Genomic DNA, 15,622 nt, shown 5'->3' on the forward strand with positions numbered 1-15,622 from the left:
TTTCCTTCTTTTGAAAATTTTATGAATCCTTCAAGAATTTAGATTTGTGTATGCTGAGTCATGTTTATACTTTCACAACCTTCTATGAACTAAATGTAAAAATTTAACAAGTTATTATTTGTAAATTCACTTTTGAACACCCTTCTGCTTCAATGTATATTGGGTGCCCAGAAATTTTTCCATGCATAAATGTAAAAATTATAATAATAAATTTGGTCACAAATATTAACAATATTCATTTATTATGATATTTTGTTTCCTGTATTTCATACTAACATTATATAGTGATTTAAAACCATTAGTTATTTCTTCATATAAAGTAGAATACAAAATGATATTGGTCAGAAACCTTTGCACGTCACTGTATATATAAATAGGCACAAATATATATACAAATGTATATATATATATATATATATATATATATATATATATATATATATATATATATATATATATATATATATATATATATATATATATATATATATATATTGTTTAAACCAAAAGTTCCAAAAAGCCTTTATTCAGACCCATAACAGAACATTAATGCCAGATTTCAAACCAAAAACTCATACTATATCTTATGTTGACAGTAAAACTCTATTTAGTAATACTCGGGTATCCCCTCTACTGTGCAGCTTAGACAAATCGAAACTGCCTGGAGTAGACCAGTTACATCCTTTTGTTTTTTCAAAATGTTATAAGAACCTGAGTTTTCCATTATCTTACATATTTATCAAATCTTTTAAAACAGGTATTGTTCTCTCACTATGGAAAGATGCAAATATCTCACCCATCTTTATTGGTTTCAGTTTACATCATCAAGAAAGGATGTAAACTAAAACCAATAAATTACCGTCCAATCTCATTGACTTCAATTGCAAGTAAGATCATGGAGAGATTAGTAAGAGAATACACAACGGAGCATCTTTACTAAACTCAAACTACTATCTATTCACCAGCATGGATTTGTTAGTGCTGCTAAATCTTGTGCCACAAACATCTTAGAGGTGTTAGATACAATTACAGAGGCACTAAACCATAATTTTATGACTGTCCTAATCTTACTGGACTTTTCCAAAGCATTTGATAGAGTAAGCCACGAACTACTGAATCTAAAACTTAATAGCTATGGGTTTGGTGTAAAATTGATTGCTTGGATTTCTGATTTTTTAAAAAGTAGACGACAGCAAGTAGCCTTGGGTGATGTGTATTCTGACTGGGCAAAAATAAAGAGCGGGGTACCACAAGGATCGGTTATTGTGCCACTACTGTTTTTGATATAAAAAAATGACATGCCAGAAATAGTCAAAAACTTTTGTAAGCTTTTTGCAGATGATAGCCAGCTCATTGCTATGATCAAAAACAATATGGATATCATATCAGTTCAAAATGACCTTGACGCCCTCATAGACTGGTCCAAGTTATGGGAGATGTCCTTCAATATTGAGAAATGTAAAGTTATGAAATTTGGTGAAAAACCAAGCAAAAATCTAGATAACTGTTACTTCACTATGAAAGACAATATTGGAGCTGATTTTAACCTTGAAACAACAAAAATTGAGCAAAATCTTGGTTCATTTTTAACAATAAATTTGTAATTTTTAACAATTAAAATGGAGTTACCACATCAGACATGCAATAAATAAAGCAAATATAATCCTAGGTATGCTTAAGGAAACATTCAAATCTTGGACGGGCCTATTTTTGTTAAATTGATTACAACCTTTGTTCGACCTCATTTGGAATACTGTGCATCTGTTTGGAATCTTTTTCAAAAAAGAGACATAAGGGCTCTAGAAGCCGTCCAGAAAAGAGCAACTAAACTTGTTCCAGCAATAAGAAATTTAGATTACAAAGCCCGTCTAACTTATCTCAATTTACAAACTCTAGAACAAAGAAGGTAATAAGGGGACATGATACAATACTTTAAAGCATTCAAGGGGTTTAATGAAGTAAATTGATTTCATATCAATGCCATACCACATTTCCTTTTAGCACAAAGACCTGTAAGTAATGTTACAGGCTCTAAATTAAGACTGTTCACAAGAAACCAAGCTAGATGTTACTTCTCTACAAACAAGATTGTATTCTTATGGAATAAGTTTCCAAATCAAGTTATTGATTCAAGAAGCGCCAATAAGTTCAAGAATTAATATAACAAATTCATTGTCGCCAAACAGGCATCTGCTAAAGTCTGCTAGAAAGACTTCATGAGAAATTTAATTTTTTTTCATTGCAGATTATTGTATTATATTATATGATATTATATTATATGATATTATATTATATTATATGATATTATATTATATTATATTATATTATATTATATTATATTATATTATATTATATTATATATATATATATATATATATATATATATATATATATATATATATATATATATATATATATATATATATATATATGTATATATATATATATATATTTGTATTGTATGAGGCATTTTCTAATTGGGCAGAAGTAATGGGTGGCGTACCACAAGGATCATTCTTCAGTCCACTATTGTTTTTCATATATATAAATGATATACCAGAGATTTTTGTAAGCTTTTTAGTGGATGATAGCCAGCTTATTGCTATTATTAAAAATAATATAGATATACTATCAGTTAAAAATGACCTGATAATATATCTATATTATTAAATGGTCAAAGTTATGGGATATGTCCTTCAATATAAAAAAATGCAGAGTTATGAAATTCTTTGAAAAATCTAGCAAAAATCTCTATAATTGCTATTTTATTACAAAAGACTATATTGGAGCTGTTTTTAATCTTAAAATGACAAAAAACTGTTCCAAACTTTGGTGTAATTTTATCAATAAATTATAATGTAGTTTCCACATGAGACACATAAACAAATTGTCAATATAATTCTAGGCATGCTTAAATGAACATTTAAGACTTGGGCAGAAACTATTTTTGTAAGACTGTATACAACCTATATTTGACCTCATTTAAAATATTGTGCATCTGTTTAGAATCTTTTTTCGAAAAATTGACATTAAGGCTTTAGAAGCTTTGCAGAAAAGAAAAAACAAACTTATACCAGCAACAAGCAATTTAGATAATAAAATCTCTACTTGTCTTAATCTATAATCTTTAGAACATAGAAGGAAAAGAAAGGACTTGTTACATTATTTTATAACAGTCAAGGGGTTCAATTAGTATCATTGCAATGCCCAATCACTTCCTTGTCAGCACAAGAACCTGCATGGAATGTTATAGGCTCTAAATCAATATTGTCAAGTTAATTCACAAATAAACTAGTAAGATATAGCTTCCTTGCAAACAGGATTGTAGCCTTGTGAAATAAGCTACTATTTTGTAAGTGATGATTTAAAAGCTGATTGACAAGTTCATTGCTGCCAAACAGGTATCAGCTAAAGTTTGCCAGACAGACTTTGGAAAATTGATAATTTTGTAAAATTAATGTTTTTTTTAATCCTAGAAACTCATTTATGGTCTCATTTTGTTCACTGTTATATAATCCTCAATTTATTTTATATATACCTTTAGCTACAGCCTATAGTTTCAAGACATTTTTTTAATCAGAGGTGGGAGTTTGTAGAATAATTAGCTTTCTCTGGGCATTGCAGACAAAGTTTTTTTTTGCAGAGAAACTTTCTTTATCATAATATTATACTTCTTTTTTGTAACTTTTTTGTAATTATTTTATTTTTTTGTAACTTCTTTTTTATTTTTTTGAATGCAAATAACTTTGAAAAAGGACTATTCGTCTCTATTAATTTTGGAATGGAATTGGCAGTTATTACCTAATTATTTATTATCTACTTTGTGAGCTGATTGAGTTAATTTTTTGGTGATGACTTCTTCATTTAATATAAAATCTAAAGGGAAAACAAATAGGCAAAATAGACAAATAGACAAAATATATTTAAATGGATACACTACTCATCAAGTTTTTATTAGTAATTAAATAGTCAAGTGTTATGTAGTTTTTTTAAAAAGTTGTTTGGCTCCCACTCCTACTCTGGAAAAAAATATTTTCAAATTGCAGTTTTATCTCCAAAACCGTGGTTTTTATACCTCTAATAATAAATAATTTTTGGAAAATGAATACTTTTTATCAGCACATGCAGTTCTGCAACAGTGGAGCTTGAACTTTTGAAGTTTGAACATGAAGTTTTCAGACCTGTATTGTATATACTGAAGAATAAATTTAAAAAAAACATTTATCCTTCTCTTTTCATTTTCTTGGATTAATTTTCACTAATAACCTCTCATTGAAACCAATCCATTGCAAAATTAGCATTTGCTAAAGTTGAATGAAATCATGAATGAAAATATTATTAATAAAATAATATGATGCTAATATTACTAAAGCAACAGTGAAAAAAGTAAAAACAGACATTTGTCTATTTTTACTTTTTTAATGATGTATTATTAATATTAGTATTATCATAAAACTTTTTTTTTTTTCTATTTGGTTTGCTTTATCTTGCTTTTTACTCATAATTGAATGATGCTGAGTAAGCATATTAAGTTAAGAAATTACAACGAAAAAAACAAAAAAAATGTTGCATGTTAGTTGGTATGTCATTTAGGTTTAAAATGCACAAACAATACCAGGATGTTCGATAAGTATTGCCAATTGATAAGAAAAACACAATTTTATTGTTTGAAATACAGCTTATTATTCAATATAATCTCCCTGAACTTCAATACACTTGTTCTTTTAATGATTTTAGTGATCTTTTAATTTATGGACTCCCTGAAGTGAGAATCCAGGAGACTGTTAAGCTGCTATTACCTCATCCTTTAATGAAAATTATTTTCCATGCATAAACTTTTTTAGATGTGAGAACAGCCAGAGGTCAGACAGAGCCAAATCTGGCAAATAGCCACCCTATTCACCAGATTTGGCTTCATTTATGTTGCAACAATTTGATTGCAGCATTAACGAATTAATGATTTTTTGAGCTGTGTAAGATGGTGCGTTGTCTTGATAATAAATGATAATTTATTATCAAGACAACGCACTTAAATAAGATAAATGATTTTCTGTAGACCAGGTTTTTTCTCACAAATTTTTACATCCAGCTAGTTCCAACTGGTACAGAAGGCTACAGTAATAATCTTAGTTTATTGTTTTACAAGTTTGAAGGTAATCTACAAACAAAATTCCTTTTGCATCCCAAAAAACTGATGCTAACACATACTTGGCTGATTTCTATACCCTAACTTGCTTTGAAGTTAAAGTACCCGGTTCACACCTCGCCTCTATTTTTTGATTCAGGATCATGTTGATAGACCCAAGTCTCATCCATAGTGATGAAATGATGAAAAAAATTCTTTTTAAAATGCTCCAAATAATGCTGAGAAAATTGCATTCAAATGTGTTTTTATTCCATCGTTAGCGAATGCAGCACCTTTTGTGCACACAGCTTTTTGAAACCCAAAACTTCAGACAAAATATTGTTCACACTACCTAATGAGATGCCTAGAGCTTCTACTAAGTCTCTTTTGGTTAATCAACAATATTTCAAAAACAAATTTTGTATTTTTCCCACAATTTCTGGTATTGATACACTCTTTGGACTTCTTTCATGTGGATCAACTTCAAGACTTAAATGACCATGCTTAAATTCAGCAACCCATCTTTCTACTGTTCTACTTGATGGTGAAGAGTCCTTATATGCTTTTAACAATCGTTCATGAATTTGATTTGGTGGAATAAGTAATATGTAAACTTAAAATATGGTTGTTTTACTATTTCAAATTTTTTTTCAATGTATACAATTAAAACTGATAAAAAAGTTGCATATCTACTCTAATGATCTGATAATAATAAACTGACTTAATATTAATAAATTATTATTAAGGTTTATGGCAAATGCTTTATACATACTGACCCTAGCCATATTTCTATATGTTATGGGCCCTGATTCTCAAAGTCTTTTATTGTGAACAATTTGACATCAAAGAAGTTTGCCTTGCCCACCATATAGGACTTAGCTGTCTTTAAATCATTGTTAAGTCAAACTTGCTGAGCTTGTAGGTTCCTAGAGTTGAATCCTGTTCAAGGTAGCTGAGATTCCTGTCGGAGAAAAAAGGTGGATCATGAGAGATGTCAGTAAGACATCTAATATATTTATAATGGTTTTAAAGCAAATTGAATGCGTCAAGAACTGTGCTAAAAGTAATGTTTGGCTGATCAAAGACTTTATTGGAGGCTGCAAGTCAGGCAACATGAAACAAAACCTTGTGCTGGTCACCAAAAAGGTTTTAAAACAGACTTTACTATACTTGGTACGTTTAATTATAAAAAAAAATAAGATGTAGCTTTAAAAGTATTTTATTTTTTAAACAATATTTTTCAGAGAGTTCCTAAAATCCGCGGTGTCTTAAAAAATGCTTTTCTTTTTTTAAAAAAAAAATGAAGTTTTACAGATATCACTGTTACACAAAAATAAACAACATATTATTGGTATTTATAGTCTATTTGGACCTTAGGGACTGTAAAAACTTAAGAAGTTTTTTTTTTTAGGAACACCCAAATGTAAATTTTAACTTTTAAAATGTAGACTTTATTCAGCATTATGATAATCATGTTGTATAAATTTCTAACTTTGTATATTTGATTAATCAGCATTATAATATTTATGTTATTTCTAACTATGATAAAAATATTTGGTATTTTGATTATTAAGCTTTGACTTTTGACTTTACTTTTAAATTTTATTTTTTTGTTTATACGTATTATATATAAGTTTAATTTTTATAAATTTAAATAAATAATAAAGTGTTGGAAGAATTTTTGAAAGGTCTTGTAAGATATTTTGATGTTAAAAGTTCATAAAAAAAACAACATATATACATTTAAAAAATATGTCTTTACGACTTTTAAACTTTTGTTATTTATAAAGTTATATTATTAAAAACTTGTAATACTTAAATGGTTTTTATAGTGATTTGTATGGCAATGAAATTCAAGTATTTTTTCATAATTACACACGTTTGCCAAAAAGTCTTGTAGAAATGTAAGTTTTATTTAAACAAATTTTATAATCTTTATTTTTATTATTATTATTAATTAAAAATTGTTTATAAACATATACTGTGTAGTGACTTAATATATTTGTAATGGTCAGAACAAAAAAATATTCAAAAGTGAATGAATCAATAAATGAAAAGATGTTGGAGAACTTAAGTGATAAAGCTGTTATTGTGTGCATTACAATGGTGATACTTAAATAAAAATCACACAAATGATGCTATTTATAGCTCAATAAAAATGTTTATTAGTTATATTTATATATTATGACTTATAACATTTTTTCCTTTAAAGTTCAAATAAAAGTAAACTATTAAATTAAAGAATATCAATTGCCATGATGATTACCAGAAAATAACTCAATTTGTCGCAAAAGAGAGATAACATTCAAGATTGGCTGCCTGTTATAAGTTATCAAAAAGTCATGACCTTTTGTTGAGACTGGAGTATATATATATAGTATCACCAGCAAATTGAGCCACTTTAAAGTTAAAACTGTGAAAAATATTGTTATTATTATAGACAAAAAACTAGACAGGATCAAGGATGGAAATCTTTAGTACCCTGTTACTGGAAATGATGGAAAGTATTTTTTATCAAAGACAGTATTCTATAATAAGAAAGAAGCCATTTAATAATTTAAATTTTTTTTTAATAACACTGTTTGGATCATGTCAGACGTTATTGAAAGCCTTTTATGTGTCAAAAGTAATAGATCTCAGTTTACTGCTCACATCTAACACACAATAGATTTGCAGATTATCTATCTGACTTTTTGCATCAATTTCTTGCAATGATGTAAATATTTTGTTCTTAAGTAAAGCTTTTTTTTTTTGTAAACAATTTTAAAAAAGTAGTTATAATTAGTAATTGCTTAAGATGCAAGAAAGAGGTTGCGGTTAAGTGATGCAGGAAGGAGGTTGGAGTTGAGTGAGGATTGACTTAAAAAAGAAAAAATGTAATAAAAGATTCCATTCCTGCCTAACGCCAGGATATTGCATAAGAGATACAATTTTTATTGGTGTTAAAAGGCATCAGCACTATAACCATCTTAAAGAAATTATTAAGAAAATTTCAGTCAAATTTAAATCTGAAATAGAAGAAACACAAGATAAGTTTTTTAGTGAGATTATAGCATGGTCTATACCATCACACACAATATGGATTCGAGACAAAAGTCATGGAGCAAAGGAAAGTGGTTTGGGTTATTTGGGTAAGAGTTGAGAAAGACAAAAGTTTTGAGCTTTAGAACTAGCATCATCATTTATACTAAAAAGTAATTCAATGTATTCAGTGAGATCAGAAACAGTCATATTTAATTTATTCTGATAAAAAACAGGTCTGGTCTGATGAATTTCAAAAAAGTTAATAAATGAAAAGTTACTTTACATCCATTAAATCTTATCCACAAAGCTCAGGAATATTTGTAAAAAATAGAAACAATTTAGTTTTTTATGTTCAGTCAGAGCTAAATTTTTCTAGACTTTGTCTTAAAAAGTAAGTACATTCATAGAGAGTAGCTCATAGTTATGTAGAGATTTGTACTAAATTGCATACTAATAGTAGCAGGATGATTATGATGACCTAGGTCAAGATCATCAGGATCATCCTGAAATATAAACAACATGTCTGATATTTAAGAATATAAACAACAAATAAATATTTTAATTAAGTATTGCTTTACGCAACAAAAGAAATTTACCTGGGTATAGGGTAATATTTAATTTATCTGGGTATTATTTTAAAAAATTATTACAACTTTATTTTTTTTTCAGTATTGTTGCAAAAACATGAAAGTATGGGAAGAATTTAGTCATTTTAGACAAAATAAAAACAAATTTGTACAAGAATAAGTTCAGAAAGTTTTGTTTTTTATTTCAACTTATTTTTAAACTACATTTCTCAAATAAGCTTTTTGTAGAACTATTGCATAAAAAGGTATCATTGCCTGACCTATTTCCTACTTCTATAGCTTCCATTCTTTCTGGTTCCACTAAAAGCTCTGAAGAATCTTCTGATTTCACTAAAAGCTCTGAAGAATCTTCTGACTTCTTTTGAATGTTGGTTTAATTGTTAATGAGATTTTAAAAAGTTTTCCAAAACTTTGAGACCTTGCATGGCTTTCTTTAAATTTTAAATCCTCTTTAACTCTTTCTTCAAAATTTTAAATCCAATCAATCAAATAATCTTTATTGCTTCTTATAGCTTTAAGCTTCCGCCTCTTAAATAAATTAAGCAAATTATTCTAACTATTACAATATAATAATTACTATTCTAATAAAGATTTTTTCTTTAAACTTTAATATATGATATACTGCATGTGTAAACCTTGAATTCAAAATCAACTTAGTAATTAAAAGAGATGTGCATGTCATTGATTAGCATTTTCTTTGCATAAATATTCCACAGTCATCACAATGAGAGAATAAAGCATTGCTAAGTTTATTAATCAATATTTTTCTCAGAAACATCAAATTTTTGCTCAAGATGATCATTGCAACTTAAACTTCTTTGTAAACTTCATAAAATGTTTATAGCATTCATTTCTTCCCAAAGAACTCAATATTTTTAGGTTAAAAATTGTCATCACTCTTGACTGGAGACACTCTGAAGAATTAAACAGTTTCTTTCAAATGTCTTGCTCAATAATAGTGACAGTTCTACCATATTTTGTTATAAATTTTTCCCTGACATTTTTTAAAACTTTTTGGTAAGTGTAAATCTGATTTAGTTGCTCTACTAAACTATATTTACTAAACTATATATTTGCAATTTGGTTAAAACTGGTCATCAACCGCAGCCTACTTGCTCATCACTTCTCTGTCAGATTCTATTCCTTTCTTAAAAAAAACATTGATACTTTGGTTTTTTAATTACTAATTTTTTTTGTGGCAAAATTTAGCTTGAATCTAGTGTTTTGTTGGTGATAGATAAGGCTTTTTGTTCCGAATGCTTTCAAAAATACTTAACAAATCTTGTACTTTACACTATCTTCTGTTTTCTAAACATAAAATATTCCTAAACATATGTTTTTGTTTGAGAATTAAATTCTGTTAAATATAATGATGATATTAATATGATAAGATAGAATAATAAAATTAGACAAACAGATAAAATGATTATGACAACAGTAACTATATGTTAAATAATAACTGTGTTTAAATAATTATACATTAAACAATAATGTTATTAATAAATAGATGATAATAAAGTATGCTGAATTTTAAATGCATCATAATTTTGTTACACTCTGAAAATCTCAATTTTAGTTATTTTACAATATACACTTAGTTATGTAACAGTTAAAAACAAAGCTGGAATCAAATGCCTTAAAGGTGGATTTATATTATAAAGCGTTTTTTAAAATTCACAACAAAAAAGTTTGAATTACAAAAATAATCTTTAGAAATTTATTTAAGTGTAAAATTACCTGGGTAATTTTAAAATTGTTATGTATAATGGGTGAAAAGAAAATTACAAGATACCTGTGTGATGGGTAAGTAACACTAGGGATGAAAACATAAATTTGAAAAATTGTTCAAATTTTAAATTTAGAAATCTTATCAAAAACAAAATATACAAGTTTCCAAGAGGCTTCTTTGATTTACCCAAGCTGAAGTACCTGTAAGTTTACATCTTAAATGCTTTAATTAATATTTTAATTTAAATAATATTTATCTATTTTTTTTGTTGCTTGTCAAGTCAAACATCAGTTTTGTAATAAGTATATATATTTAACATCTTCATTTAAAGTCTTTTTTCAGATTTCTTTCACTAAGTACTCAATAGGTTTTCTATATCTAAACCTATGGAATGCTCAGTGCTTTAAGCATTGCAAAGTTGTTATATCTAAAATTTTAAGGTAAAGAACAAAAAACTAAAGTATATTTGAAAATAAACAATAGAGGGATTAGAAATAAACCAATACAAACATTCTAACTATTTAAACTTATTGTTGAAACGCTACCTCAGAAGTCTAATTAAAAATAATTGGTATTATAAATGTAGAAGTGATGACACTATGTTTTCTGAGACCTGATTTTTGGACATAAATAAAAAACTTTTATTTAGACACAAAATAACAAATGATTTTTATTTCTTATAATTTATATTTATGTATTTAGCATATTGTAACTAAATTTTATATGATAAAGATATAATATTGATAAATAGTTAAATATTATATATTCTTATATAAAATATATAACTATAAACTTTCTACTTTCAGTTTATCCAAGTGAAGGTATAAGTTTTCAATAAACCATTTTTGTAATTCAATTTTTTTGTTTAAATAACAAAATATTTTGTTATTAGTACCCAACATTTGCTATTTACACAAATCATATCTGCATGATATGTGAAATATGAAATCATATCTATGTGACATGTGCATTCAAAAAATTGTATCTAAGCATATAGTGGACTAAAGTTGTGCTGTAAAGTATTAGGTTTGCATTTAATGGTTCTGTATTTTGAAATTCCTGTACTTCAATAATATAATTAAGAGTCTACATTTTGGAAAAACTTGATTTTATTTGGTTCCAGTTAATTTATTTAAAATAATGCCATCAATTAACATCATAAATAATGTTTTAGTATTAGTTTATGCTGTGATTGGTTTTGCTATCAGTGAGTGTGGTTTTAAGCAAACTATGACTGCTGATTCATGTGATAATTTGACTCCTATTGATTTGATCAAGTATTGCTTTAAATAAGTTTATATTAGTAGCTTTAACAACATTTGATGGCAGTTCATTTCAGTAATTTGTAGCTAAATTTAGTAAAAATTTTTCTCTGTAATTATGTATTGAAAATTATTCAAATATTTTAAGTAATGATCAAGAGTACAATTAAATTAATATTTTCTTTAAATTTAACTTTATCATAACCTTTAAAAATTTTATACAGTTACATTATGTTGTCTTCTTTTAATAAGTGCATTAAATTATCTTCTTTTAACAAGTGAGGCAATTCTAGGACAACTAAGTCAATCTTTATAACATACTTTACTGATTGAAGGTGTTAATTTAGTTGAATGATGCTGTACTCTTTCTAAAATAGCAACATCTTGTTTTTGATAAAGAACCCATACTGGTATATCAAACAGGATAAGTGGTTGAATAAAAGAAAGATTTTTACAGTTCTGCATCATATTAAACAAAATATTTCCTTATTATGCCCAACATGCAATTTGCTTTACTTTTTTTTAAAAGATTTTTTGAATTTTTTATTATTAGACAAAGAATTGGTAAGGGTAATCAAAGTTATTTATTTGTTCGTCATTATCATGTTTTTCTTTTAAAATGTGCTCCTTGAGTTCCTTTATGTATTCAACTTTTAATGGTCTAGAAAACAGCATAGGTTGAGAAGAATAATTGTTCCATAAGATTGTATCATCTTCTAAGCTCAAATGGAGTGGTATAAGTTGTAAGCAAATAAATTTAAATCAGAATGATGGCCAGCAATATTAAATTTTTGTTTATAAAATGAGTAGCAGAAGCTGTCATCAAAACTATAGCTAAATATTATCTCTGCATTATTATCTCTGCACTTATTATCTCTGTACTTATTATCTCTGCATTATTATCTCTGCACTTATTATCTCTGCACTTATTATCTCTGCACTTATTTCATTAATATTAAGTTATTGCATGTGGTAAAAAATCACTTTTTTTAATCGTATAATACATCTGAGTGTATTTTTGAATAAATTTTGAATGGTACTTGCACAATGATATTGGAATTAGAGATAGCATTTGGTCTTAAAGCCATTTTATATTTCCAAATCTCTTAGTAATTTGAATAATAGTTCCTTGTCTTTTATTTTGAAATTGATGGTTACTTGTTAAAATTGGAATTCAAGATTAATTGTCATACTTCTTCAACTGTATAAAGAATGATTTCCTTTTTTCGTAAAAATAAAGTTTTTTAAAATTAACTTTGTTTTTGCATGTAAGCAAAAACAATGCTCATTAGGCATATGATAATTTTTAAATCAATTAGCCTGGGGTTCAAAATGATGAACTTTTGCCTATAAATCACAGAAATGACATTGATTTCACCATACCTTGAAAAAACTTATCGCACCTAAGTCAGTTTCATATTTAAGCATACAACACATAGCGGCCCAAAGACTATTAATTATAATATGTCAGCTTTATATACACATATGTCAGCTTTATATACACATGAGATACAATATGTCAGCTTTATTTACACATGGGAAATACATGAGAATGAGTATCTACACTGTCCTACAGCATTTGTAGTGATGTTAATAATCTTTCAGATTTGTGTATTAGTATTAATAAATTTACAGTTAAAATATTTGTTTGTTCTGCAAGAAGAACGAATGTCCTCCATCAACTTTACTGCTCTCTCAGCTACTATGTTGGATCGAGGCACATCAAACACTGATGGTTTCTTCTTCCAGTGGGTAGAGAAGCATTTCACAGCTTTGGAACACTTAAGTTAGGATATTGCTGACAGCAGGTCTTCATAAGCCGCCTCTGCATAGTGCTGGTTTGAAAACCAGGCCCGCGACCATGGAGTTGCAACGAAATCGCAAGTTATCCTCAGCTGTTCTTGCCAGTTTGGAAGAATGAAAAATGCAATAAGCGCAAAAATGCCTCTTGAGTTCCACCTGGCACTGTGCAGTGATGGCAACTTGTGCCATTTGATACGAGGCCATTTTTCCTCATTTTTTTAAAACTTGTATGCTTCACAAAGCTGAAAAAGAAATTTAAAGTCATCTCTCCAGCCAAGGTTCTCATACTCTGCCACCACTGCTGTGCCTTTGTAGGCATTTTTTAAATCATCATAATGCTCCATAATCTCATTAATAAATTTGTAGTTAATGTTAGGCGACTGTGACTGTATAGGAAAAAAGAAATCCAACACATCGTAGAACAAAATCAAGAATGTGGTGTTGGCAGCCGATTTATTGAGGTTCATCCAATCCCTTGTCTCGAAATATTTTCTGAAGCGTGGCTACAACTCCATTCTTGCCACCAGTATTTACAGCTGTTGTGTCAGAGATGATCATCTGAATACTGTTCCATGCATTGTAATCATCAAGTAGGTCCTGTAGTGCTTTATATATGTTTGCAGAGGATCCACTGTCACAAACCAAAATGCCAAGTTTTAATGTTCTTTTGTCATTTTTCAAGCACACAACTTGGTACTCAGTCTTGTCAATTTTCTTACCATCAAAATGCAAAGAAAATTTCTCTTCAGAGATCAGTTCCATGAGGCGGTTCTTAATTTGTTCTGCATCTCTGATTGTTCGGCGCCAGACTCCAGATTGTGATGGTGTTGGGACACTAACTCCATCCTTAGCCAGACTTTGAAGCACCTGTGACGTTTTTCTGGTTGACAAAGAGTGACTAGACACTAGTTTAGCAGCAGACTTAGTTGACTGACGTGTTGCACGCTTTCTGGGAGGTTCTCCTGGAACTGCCTCCGAGTCACCACTGCTGCTTCCTTTCTCAGAATCCTCACTATTGCAGGAAAGTGGTACGGAGATAACTGCTTGGTTTGTCGAGGGTTCTGATGTGCTTTTGGCCCTTTTTGATGGATGGATTGTTGACATAGGAGCCACTTTCATAGTTGTATATCCTACCCTGCCATCTGATTCAATTTTTACTTTGTACAGTTGTTTGTCCTCACTACAAAGCCAATTTTCATCTGGTTTTGTTATATCGAACAGATAAGCAAGATTTTCTTCAAATACTGCATTTGGTCGCTTTCTGTGTTTTTCAAATGATGTGATAAGTTTGTCAACATTAGCAGACACTTGTTGTTTGGAAAGAACAGGAAAATTAAACTTCTGCCAAAGATTCATCAATTCCTCGGATATTTTTGTTAGTCGATCATGTCGTCCTTTCAATTCATCAAAGAGTCCCAAGAATCTTCCAATGATATTTCTGTTGGAAGGCATTTTACACAATTTGTCGCTCATATCCTGTTTTACCTGTGGTATATTAGGATGGCGCTTCATGCTTGATTTCAAATTTTGTGTCCACATTTCACCAGCTGCTTCCACTGCTGATTTTGACTTTTTACTTTTAAAGGACATATTTTCAAAAAGAAGCACTAAACAACAGATCTTGCAAATTAATACTGCAAATAAACAAAAATTGTTTGAATGATATGAACAACTATACAATATTATATATTTACAGTTTTAAAAATCAAAGTCAAGCATAAGGAAGTAAGAACTGGGAACAAAATCAAGTGAAAAATCAAAAAAAGTTAAAAGTGGTGAAGTGCTAGGTGCGGGAGGTTTTTTTGTGATCCAATGAAATAAACCTCAAAACAGTGATCTATTGGTAAAATTTCATCAAATGCAACATCAGGAAAATTAAAATTTTGAAAAAAGTTTCTTTGTCATATACCTAACGCTCATGTTTTTTTTGCTAATGTGCAGTCATACTTGCCCCTTGCAACATCTGAAATGTTTTGTGAGAGTTATTCTTACATAATTCTGATGCTTCTAGTTTTTTTGCCTGATCCGATTTTTTGGGATATGATAAACTTGGTTGTCCGAAAGATCTTAATGGAATTGACTTAATAGAAGA

The 15,622-nt window shown here is 28.6% G+C and overlaps 1 protein-coding gene across 1 annotated transcript in view; it reads left to right on the top strand.

The window, feature by feature from the left end:
• Positions 1-15,622, top strand: part of LOC100210231 (uncharacterized) — a 232,714-nt gene that overhangs the window by 19,702 nt on the left and 197,390 nt on the right. Inside the window, exons 7-8 of the mRNA XM_065807935.1 lie at positions 6,958-7,029; positions 10,599-10,667. Of these exons, the coding sequence (XP_065664007.1) occupies positions 6,958-7,029; positions 10,599-10,667 (141 nt within the window). The remainder of the gene's footprint in view (positions 1-6,957; positions 7,030-10,598; positions 10,668-15,622) is intronic.

The sequence above is a fragment of the Hydra vulgaris genome, chromosome 10 (genome assembly GCF_038396675.1).
Source record: "Hydra vulgaris chromosome 10, alternate assembly HydraT2T_AEP".
NCBI classification, from domain to species: domain Eukaryota; kingdom Metazoa; phylum Cnidaria; class Hydrozoa; order Anthoathecata; family Hydridae; genus Hydra; species Hydra vulgaris.